The 10,840-nt window shown below is 44.2% G+C and overlaps 1 protein-coding gene across 1 annotated transcript in view; it reads left to right on the forward strand.

Annotated features, from left to right (window-relative positions):
- Nucleotides 1-10,840, forward strand: part of LOC115177913 (transmembrane protease serine 6-like) — a 20,141-nt gene extending 9,301 nt beyond the window's left edge. The window contains 8 exon segments of the mRNA XM_029738909.1: nt 2,962-3,104; nt 5,510-5,608; nt 5,960-6,073; nt 6,383-6,499; nt 6,753-6,921; nt 7,312-7,373; nt 7,376-7,570; nt 10,836-10,840. Coding sequence (XP_029594769.1) covers nt 2,962-3,104; nt 5,510-5,608; nt 5,960-6,073; nt 6,383-6,499; nt 6,753-6,921; nt 7,312-7,373; nt 7,376-7,570; nt 10,836-10,840 — 904 coding nt within the window.

Below are 10,840 nucleotides of genomic sequence, written 5' to 3' on the forward strand. Positions count from 1 at the left end.
AATTGGTAATAAATCATGGTAACACATAAACCCTCAAAGACTCCTCTCATCCTCTCTGTCATCCCTTCTGTTCTCTTTCTCCATCCCTTCACTTGTACTTGAAATGTATTCAATTTTGAGTTTGCATCCCAATATTACAGTTTATATACATCACAGAAGACTGTTTCACATAGAAACACCAGATTTTCGGGGGTAAAAAAAAAATATGTTTATTCATTATGAAATGATAAAAAAAATATGAATAACATTCCACCCATGAGGCCACTAGAGGATGATTTGGTCGTTTGACTTCAGGAAAGGGCTACGAGTCACACACACACACACACACACACACAAACGCATGTGGACACACACTGCAGACCAAAATATAATCAGGCACTGACAGAACGCAAACTAAATGTTTTACATCCCCTTGGTCAGCAGTAACTTACCAAACTAAATGTTTTACATCCCCTAGGTCAGCAGTAACTTACCAAACTAAATGTTTTACATCCCCTAGGTCAGCAGTAACTTACCAAACTAAATGTTTTACATCCCCTAGGTCAGCAGTAACTTACCAAACTAAATGTTTTACATCCCCTAGGTCAGCAGTAACTTACCAAACTAAATGTTTTACATCCCCTAGGTCAGCAGTAACTTACCAAACTAAATGTTTTACATCCCCTAGGTTAGCAGTAACTTACCAAACTAAATGTTTTACATCCCCTAGGTCAGCAGTAACTTACCAAACTAAATGTTTTACATCCCCTAGGTCAGCAGTAACTTACCAAACTAAATGTTTTACATCCCCTTGGTCAGCAGTAACTTACCAAACTAAATGTTTTACATCCCCTAGGTCAGCAGTAACTTACCAAACTAAATGTTTTACATCCCCTAGGTCAGCAGTAACTTACCAAACTAAATGTTTTACATCCCCTAGGTCAGCAGTAACTTACCAAACTAAATGTTTTACATCCCCTAGATCAGCAGTAACTTACCAAACTAAATGTTTTACATCCCCTAGGTCAGCAGTAACTTATCAAACTAAATGTTTTACATCCCCTAGGTCAGCAGTAACTTACCAAACTAAATGTTTTACATCCCCTAGGTCAGCAGTAACTTACCAAACTAAATGTTTTACATCCCCTAGGTCAGCAGTAACTTACCAAACTAAACGTTTTACATCCCCTAGGTCAGCAGTAACTTACCAAACTAAATGTTTTACATCCCCTGGGTCAGCAGTAACTTACCAACCTAAATGTTTTACATCCCCTAGATCAGCAGTAACTTACCAAACTAAATGTTTTACATCCCCTAGGTCAGCAGTAACTTACCAAACTAAATGTTTTACATCCCCTAGATCAGCAGTAACTTACCAAACTAAATGTTTTACATCCCCTAGGTCAGCAGTAACTTACCAAACTAAATGTTTTACATCCCCTAGGTCAGCAGTAACTTACCAAACTAAATGTTTTACATTCCCTAGGTCAGCAGTAACTTACCAAACTAAATGTTTTACATCCCCTAGATCAGCAGTAACTTACCAAACTAAATGTTTTACATCCCCTTGGTCAGCAGTAACTTACCAAACTAAATGTTTTACATCCCCTAGGTCAGCAGTAACTTACCAAACTAAATGTTTTACATCCCCTAGGTCAGCAGTAACTTACCAAACTAAATGTTTTACATCCCCTAGGTCAGCAGTAACTTACCAAACTAAATGTTTTACATCCCCTAGGTCAGCAGTAACTTACCAAACTAAATGTTTTACATCCCCTAGGTCAGCAGTAACTTACCAAACTAAACGTTTTACATCCCCTAGGTCAGCAGTAACTTACCAAACTAAATGTTTTACATCCCCTAGATCAGCAGTAACTTACCAAACTAAATGTTTTACATCCCCTTGGTCAGCAGTAACTTACCAAACTAAATGTTTTACATCCCCTAGGTCAGCAGTAACTTACCAAACTAAATGTTTTACATCCCCTAGGTCAGCAGTAACTTACCAAACTAAATGTTTTACATCCCCTAGGTCAGCAGTAACTTACCAAACTAAATGTTTTACATCCCCTAGGTCAGCAGTAACTTACCAAACTAAATGTTTTACATCCCCTTGGTCAGCAGTAACTTACCAAACTAAATGTTTTACATCCCCTAGGTCAGCAGTAACTTACCAAACTAAATGTTTTACATCCCCTATGTCAGCAGTAACTTACCAAACTAAATGTTTTACATCCCCTAGATCAGCAGTAACTTACCAAACTAAATGTTTTACATCCCCTAGGTCAGCAGTAACTTACCAAACTAAATGTTTTACATCCCCTAGGTCAGCAGTAACTTACCAAACTAAATGTTTTACATCCCCTAGGTCAGCAGTAACTTACCAAACTAAATGTTTTACATCCCCTTGGTCAGCAGTAACTTACCAAACTAAATGTTTTACATCCCCTAGGTCAGCAGTAACTTACCAAACTAAATGTTTTACATCCCCTATGTCAGCAGTAACTTACCAAACTAAATGTTTTACATCCCCTAGATCAGCAGTAACTTACCAAACTAAATGTTTTACATCCCCTAGGTCAGCAGTAACTTACCAAACTAAATGTTTTACATCCCCTAGGTCAGCAGTAACTTACCAAACTAAATGTTTTACATCCCCTAGGTCAGCAGTAACTTACCAAACTAAATGTTTTACATCCCCTAGATCAGGTGTCCTAGGTGCCCTCTGCAGACTATGGACTATCTCTGGAGTTTGAAGGTTATGAGCTGAGCAGGGCCAACTATAACCAGGCCTGTACAAAGGGACAGTGGATGGTACAAAACCGCAGGTACACACACACACACACACACACACACACACACACACACACACACACACACACACACACACACACACACACACACACACACACACACACACACACACACACACACACACACACCTGTTTCATCCGTATAATTTTACCTGTGTCTCTGCCTCAGGTTCTGTGGGATGAGAGGTCTCCAGCCGTATGCTGAGCGCCTCTACCTCCTCTCCACAGCAACCAGCATTGTCGTGACGTCCGAGGTGTCAATCACAGGGCCTGGACTCCAGGTCCACTACAGCCTCTTCAACCAATCAGATCGTGAGTCTGAGGCCTGGATAACAGACATTGGTCAAGGGTTTGACCTCAGACCTAGGGTTAGGGTGAAGGTGCTATAGGTAATCTTTCTCTACAGACTGTCTGTCTGTTCAACCAATCAGATCGGGAGTTATTTTGAACAAGAGGTGTTTAGGGTGATTTTTAGGTTGTGTGCTGAAATGATGTTATGTGACAGATGAAGAGATGAGAAAGTGGAAGAAATGATGTGCTTATGACATACAGTAAGGTGTGTTTGTATTACATACTACCAGTCGTAACAGGCTGCTGAGGGGAGGACGGCCTGTCCTGGTCAGTTCCTGTGAACTCTAAATGGTCTGTGTGTTCCTTTCTGTTCTGGTCAGTTCCTGTGTTCTCTAAATGGTCTGTGTGTTCCAGCCTGTCCTGGTCAGTTCCTGTGTTCTCTAAATGGTCTGTGTGTTCCATCCTGTCCTGGTCAGTTGCTGTGTACTCTAAATGGTCTGTGTGTTCCATCCTGTCCTGGTCAGTTCCTGTGTTCTCTAAATGGTCTGTGTGTTCCATCCTGTCCTGGCAGTTGCTGTGTACTCTAAATGGTCTGTGTGTTCTATCCTGTCCTGGTCAGTTGCTGTGTACTCTAAATAGTCTGTGTGTTCCATCCTATCCTGGTCAGTTCCTGTGTTCTCTAAATGGTCTGTGTGTTCCATCCTGTCCTGGTCAGTTGCTGTGTACTCTAAATAGTCTGTGTGTTCCATCCTATCCTGGTCAGTTCCTGTGTTCTCTAAATGGTATGTGTGTTCCAGCCTGTCCTGGTCAGTTCCTGTGTTCTCTAAATGGTCTGTGTGTTCCAGCCTGTCCTGGTCAGTTCCTGTGTTCTCTAAATGGTCTATGTGTTCCAGCCTGTCATAGTCAGTTCCTGTGTACTCTAAATAGTCTGTGTGTTGCAGCCTGTCCTGGTCAGTTCCTGTGTACTCTAAATGGTCTGTGTGTTCCAGCCTGTCCTGGTCAGTTCCTGTGTACTCTAAATGGTCTGTGTGTTCCAGCCTGTCCTGGTCAGTTCCTGTGTTCTCTAAATGGTCTGTGTGTTCCATCCTGTCCTGGTCAGTTCCTGTGTTCTCTAAATGGTCTGTGTGTTCCAGCCTGTCCTGGTCAGTTCCTGTGTTCTCTAAATGGTCTGTGAGTTCCAGCCTGTCCTGGTCAGTTCCTGTGTTCTCTAAATGGTCTGTGTGTTCCAGCCTGTCATGGTCAGTTCCTGTGTACTCTAAATAGTCTGTGTGTTGCAGCCTGTCCTGGTCAGTTCCTGTGTTCTCTAAATGGTCTGTGTGTTCCATCCTGTCCTGGTCAGTTCCTGTGTTCTCTAAATGGTCTGTGTGTTCCATCCTGTCCTGGCAGTTGCTGTGTACTCTAAATGGTCTGTGTGTTCTATCCTGTCCTGGTCAGTTGCTGTGTACTCTAAATAGTCTGTGTGTTCCATCCTATCCTGGTCAGTTCCTGTGTTCTCTAAATGGTCTGTGTGTTCCAGCCTGTGCTGGTCAGTTCCTGTGTTTTCTAAATGGTCTGTGTGTTCCAGCCTGTCCTGGTCAGTTCCTGTGTTCTCTAAATAGTCTGTGTGTTGCAGCCTGTCCTGGTCAGTTCCTGTGTACTCTAAATGGTCTGTGTGTTCCAGCCTGTCCTGGTCAGTTATTGTGTACTCTAAATGGTCTGTGTGTTCCAGCCTGTCCTGGTCAGTTCCTGTGTTCTCTAAATGGTCTGTGTGTTCCAGCCTGTCCTGGTCAGTTCCTGTGTTCTCTAAATGGTCTGTGTGTTGCAGCCTGTCCTGGTCAGTTCCTGTGTTCTCTAAATGGTCTGTGTGTTGCAGCCTGTCCTGGTCAGTTCCTGTGTTCTCTAAATGATCTGTGTGTTCCAGCCTGTCCTGGTCAGTTCCTGTGTTCTCTAAATGGTCTGTGTGTTCCAGCCTGTCCTGGTCAGTTCCTGTGTTCTCTAAATGGTCTGTGTGTTCCAGCCTGTCCTGGTCAGTTCCTGTGTTCTCTAAATGGTCTGTGTGTTCCAGCCTGTCCTGGTCAGTTCCTGTGTTCTCTAAATGGTCTGTGTGTTGAAGCCTGTCCTGGTCAGTTCCTGTGTTCTCTAAATGGTCTGTGTGTTGCAGCCTGTCCTGGTCAGTTCCTGTGTTCTCTAAATTGTCTGTGTTCCAGCCTACCCTGGTCAGTTCCTGTGTTCTCTAAATGGTCTGTGTGTTCCAGCCTGTCCTGGTCAGTTCCTGTGTTCTCTAAATAGTCTGTGTGTTCCAGCCTGTCCTGGTCAGTTCCTGTGTACTCTAAATGGTCTGTGTGTTGAAGCCTGTCCTGGTCAGTTCCTGTGTTCTCTAAATGGTCTGTGTGTTGCAGCCTGTCCTGGTCAGTTCCTGTGTTCTCTAAATGGTCTGTGTGTTCCAGCCTGTCATGGTCAGTTCCTGTGTACTCTAAATGGTCTGTGTGTTCCAGCCTGTGATGGCATCAAAGACTGCCCCAACGGACTGGACGAGAGGAACTGTGGTCAGTTCATCAAGTTAAAACACATTCAGAACATTTAAATTGTGAAACATTTATAAGGTATTTACATTTTATTGAGCCTAGTGCATGTAGCTATGATTGTTCAAAAGGCCAAATCCTCACTGGAAATCCCTGTGGAACTAAATTGTCTTGATACATTACACAATGACATCTAGCGAGATGAGAGGAACATTCAACAATGTAAAAAAATATATTAGTAATTATAAAAATGTTAAACTGACCTGTTTCAAGTTAGGGACAATCATCGGGCTGTATAGCATATATCATTAGCACCAAATGGCTGATTGACTGACACTCTGTGTGTGTGTGTGTGTGTGTGTGTGTGTGTCCCAGTGTGTATAGCCCAGTACCAGTGTCCAGAGGACAGTCAGTGTGTTGACTACTTCAAGGTGTGTGACCAGCACCCAGACTGCCTAGAGGCCATGGATGAAGAGAACTGCACTGAGGGTAACTGTGCGTGTGTGTATGTGTGTGTGCGTATTATGCATGTGTGTGTGTGTGTACAGGTTTGTGGTGTATTGATACATAATGTGTGTGTCTCTAGGTGTGCAGTGTACAGACAAGACGTATGTGTGTGTGTCTCTAGGTGTGCCGTGTACAGACAAGACGTATGTGTGTGTGTCTCTAGGTGTGCAGTGTACAGACAAGACATATGTGTGTATGTCTCTAGGTGTGCAGTGTACAGACAAGACGTATGTGTGTGTGTGTCTCTAGGTGTGCAGTGTACAGACAAGACGTATGTGTGTGTGTCTCTAGGTGTGCAGTGTACAGACAAGACGTATGTGTGTGTTGATGGGACGTGTCTGAAGAAGCCTAACCCAGAGTGTGACTTCATCACCGACTGTCCTGATGCCTCCGATGAGAGACACTGTGGTGAGAGAAGAAGATGCACACACACACACACACACACACACACACACACACACACACACACACACACACACACACACACACACACACACACACATACACACACACACACACACTACAATCTCTCTCTCATGCTCATTTATGTATCTCTGCTTGTGTGTGTGTGTGTGTGCGTATCTGCATGCGTTTCTGTGTGTGTGTATGCGTGTGTGTGTGTGTTTGTGTTTCCGTACCTGTGTGTGTGTCCTCTTGCCAGACTGTGGTCTGAGGCAGTTCACCAGTCGCGTTGTGGGAGGAGTCAACGCTACTGAAGGGGAGTGGCCTTGGCAGGTCAGCCTTCAGATCGGTGGACGTCATGTCTGTGGGGGGGCTCTGGTCTCCAGCCAATGGGTGGTCTCCGCTGCCCACTGTTTCTATGACGACCGGTGAGTACAGGAACAGAGCAACAAGAAGTGTTGTTTTTGTTTTAATGTTGTTTGCTTCTTGTTGTCTACCATTCTCTTTCCCCTTATTCTCCTTAATCTCCTTATTCTCCTTATTCTCCTCTCCTCTTCTCTTCTCTTCTCCTCTCGATTCCTCTCCTTTTGACTCCTCTCCATCTCCTCTCTGCTCCTCTCGTCTCCTCTTCTTGACTCCTCTCCCTCTCCTCTGCTCTCCTCTCCTCTGCTCTCCTCTCCTCTTGACCCCTCGCCTCTCCTCTCCTCTCATCTCCCCTCCCTCCATCCCTCTCTTTCCCCCTCCACCACCCCAAGTCTTTACTTTCCTAGCGTGTAAACAGGAAGAGAGAGAATTAAAATGTTCCCTCTCTCCCCCAGTCTCTCTCCCAGAGCGGGGACGGTCTACCTAGGTAAGTTCCTATTGAACCGCAGCAGGACGCCATTCGGGTGCAGCAGATCCTCCTGCACCAGTACTACGATGACGAGACACACGATTATGACTTGGCTTTGCTGCGACTGGAGAGACCTGCAGCTCCAGGCACCCTGGCCCAGCCCGCCTGCCTGCCATCACCTACACACCAGCAAGAACCTGGGCTACTCTGTTGGGTCACGGGCTGGGGGGCACTGCGTGAAGGAGGTGAGGAGGGTGGGTGGGAGGGTGTTTAGAGAGGTTTTATAAAGGCAAAGATCTTTTCATGTATTCAGTTCTATATAGTTCTCCAAACACTTGCAGCAGCACAAATACTTACAAAACAAGAGAGCAAAAAAAACGAAAATGTATTTTAAGAAAGGTAACCTATCATGTCCAATACGTTTCCACCAGTTGGATGAACAGTAAAGCTTGATTCCAGATAAGGAAGACTACCTGTAACTCTCCATGGAAACACTGTGATTGACCTCTAACCTTTGACCTCTAACCTTTGACTGAAAGGGTTAAATTAGAACGGAATATGTTTCTGAGTACTGTTGGGTCTGGTACCCAGAGAGAGTCTATTACAGACAGAAAACACACACACACCAGTGGAGGCTTTTGAGGGGAGGACGGCTCATAATAAGGGAGTCAGTGGAATGGAATGAACCACCTGGAAACCAGGTGTTTGATACCATTCCAACCATTATTATGAGCTGTCCTCCTCTCAGCAGCCTCCACTGATACACACACACACACACACACACATATATATATACACACACACACACACACACAGACAGACAGACAGACACGCAAACACACACACGCATGCACTCACATATATACATACATACACCTACACACATACATACAGACACACACATACACACACATACACAGACACACATATACAAACACCACCATAAGGAGAGGTAAACAAGAGCTGCAGGACTCATAATAAGGATGGTTATTATTAGAGAGAGAACACCGCCTCAGGCTGGTATTGCCACTGTATTGCAGTATGGCACTGCTGTCTGGCACCGCAGTTCTGTGTGTGTGTGTGTGTGTGTGTGTGTGTGTGTGTGTGTGTGTGTGTGTGTGTGTGTGTGTGTGTGTGTGTGTGTGTGTGTGTCCCAGGCTGCCCCTCAGTAAAGCGTTGGGTGGGGTCAAAGATAGTTGTGGTGGCCTAGTCTGTAATTACAGCTATATAGCTGGAGCGTGTGTGTGTGTGTGTGCGTGCGAGAGTCTCATAGTATAAAAACAAACTTCACTCTCAAAAAACGTCTTTAATACACAAAAGCATATAGAATATACTGTATAGAATATAAACATCAATAGTATTCATGTATAAAACAAATAGCACATGTACTTATAAACACACAATTTAGCACCCATCGATTTCTTTTTTAAGCACCAATTCACTGACATCATTCCTTGAGATTTTAAAAGTTTACTAGCGTTTGTCTGATCAATCAATCCATCACTCAATCAAAAACCTAAATTATTATATTCCTAATTGTGCCTATATTCTAATTACCCATAATTCATTAAGAAGCGCCTCGACTCCCTCTTGTTTATGACCCTGTTTAAGTTGGCTCCAGATAGAAGTCGCCCTTAGGTACAGATCTAGGATCAGTTTTCCCTCACCCAATCCTATCGTTAATCATCATTAGGAAGGACAATGCAACAACATCTCCTCTTGAACCAACCCCCTGCTGACATCACCAATTCAAGTCATTATCCAGTCATTAGGTAGAATAGTCTATGTAATATTATCTCAAATAGGGGGTGCTTATATTTGTCCTGTTTCACACATGTACATGTGTGGTGGCCAGTGGGAATGTGTTTCTTACTTATCCCACTCCCCCTGAGACCCTCTCAGACAGTGGGGTTACAGATCCGACATGATTGGAGGCAACCCTGGAGTAGTTAGGGTTGACTGCCTCTCAAAGGCAGATCAACAGATTCAAACTAGCAACCTTTTGGTTACCGGCCTAATGCTCTAACCTCTAGGCTACCTGCCACCCTAAAAATCACTCTGTAACTCTATCTATTAAAGCTTTTACAAGGGAACAGAGAGATGAGAGGGAGAGAGAAAGAGAGCGAGAGAGAGAGAGAGAGAGCGAGAGAGAGAGAGGGAGAGCGAGACAGAGAGAGGGAGAGGATTATTTTGGAATTAGTGAGTGTAATATTTACTGTTCACCTTTTATTGTTTATTTCACTTTTGTTTATCCATTTTATGTGCTTTGGCAATGTAAACATGTTTCCCATGCCAATAAAGCCCCTTGAATTGAATTGAGATAGAGAGAGAGAGAGTGAGAGAGAGGGGATTATTGTAGTATAGTCATAGTATAGTGGAGACACTTGTTAGTCTGTGGATGTCTGCACCTCTATTACTCCTGGAACACTGACAACTGGTGCTTTCATTAAAACAGCCAGCTGTGCTTTACAAACTATCCTTCTGATACACTGAGTAGGCAGCCTTTTCCCTTTAACAAACTGGAACTGGTTTATACTGTGTAACACAGTGAGGCGAATAGACAAACACTACAGCTAGGTTGGAGGTAGAAACCAGTGCTGTGTTTCCCCCTGCCTTTGACCCTGTGTGGTCCCTGATACATGCATACCATTACTCTCTCTCTCTCTCTCTCTCTCTCTCTCTCTCTCTCTCTCTCTCTCTCTCTCTCTCTCTCTCTCTCTCTCTCTCTCCTTTCAGGCCCTCTCTATGTGTGTTTGTGTTGGCAACAGCCTCAACAGCCTAAGCGCGGTAGGTAAAATCCCTACATCCACCAAGTCTGCCAAGAAAGCCTCACACACACACACACACACACACACGTGCGGGCACGCCAAACACACAAAGAGAGAAGGAGAGCCAAGAAAGCTTCACTCATCTCAACCTCAGGGGGGAGAAGCTGTAGAAAACCCCAGGTCCTTTCTCCTCCCACACAATAACATGTACTGCTGTTACTGTACGTTAGTCGTTGTTATCATGCAGCTCCTACTAATATACTAGTGTCTGAAAGGAGGATCATTACCACATATTTACATATATCTGGTTTACTTTAGGCCAGAGGATGTTCCCACAGGAAAAACAATGTTGATCTACATGAGAGTCGGCAGCTCTTCCTCAGTTCATGCTACTCTACTGTATGTTTACATTAGTTAGTTAGTTACTTTACACTAGAAAGGGCCGATCTTAGAGATGTCCTAACTTGAGGGGTCGTGACCCCACTCTCCCATCTGGGATACATTCTCAGAGACTTTCTGCCTTAACCTTTCTATCTTTCTATTTCCCTCTCTCCTTCTCTCTCATTAGAATGCAGTCTCCTCTCGCTCTCTCTCTCTTCCATTCACCCTTTTTTCCCCTTTCTCTCATCCTCCTTCTTTCTCTCTCCTTTTACCCCCTTTCACCCCCTATTTTCCTTTCCTCTCTACTATTCTCCTCTCCCTCTCTGTCTCCTTCTTCTCCCCCTCTTTCCCCTTCTCTCAGGGTAG

Source organism: Salmo trutta, chromosome 38 (assembly GCF_901001165.1).
Source record: "Salmo trutta chromosome 38, fSalTru1.1, whole genome shotgun sequence".
NCBI classification, from domain to species: Eukaryota; Metazoa; Chordata; class Actinopteri; order Salmoniformes; family Salmonidae; genus Salmo; species Salmo trutta.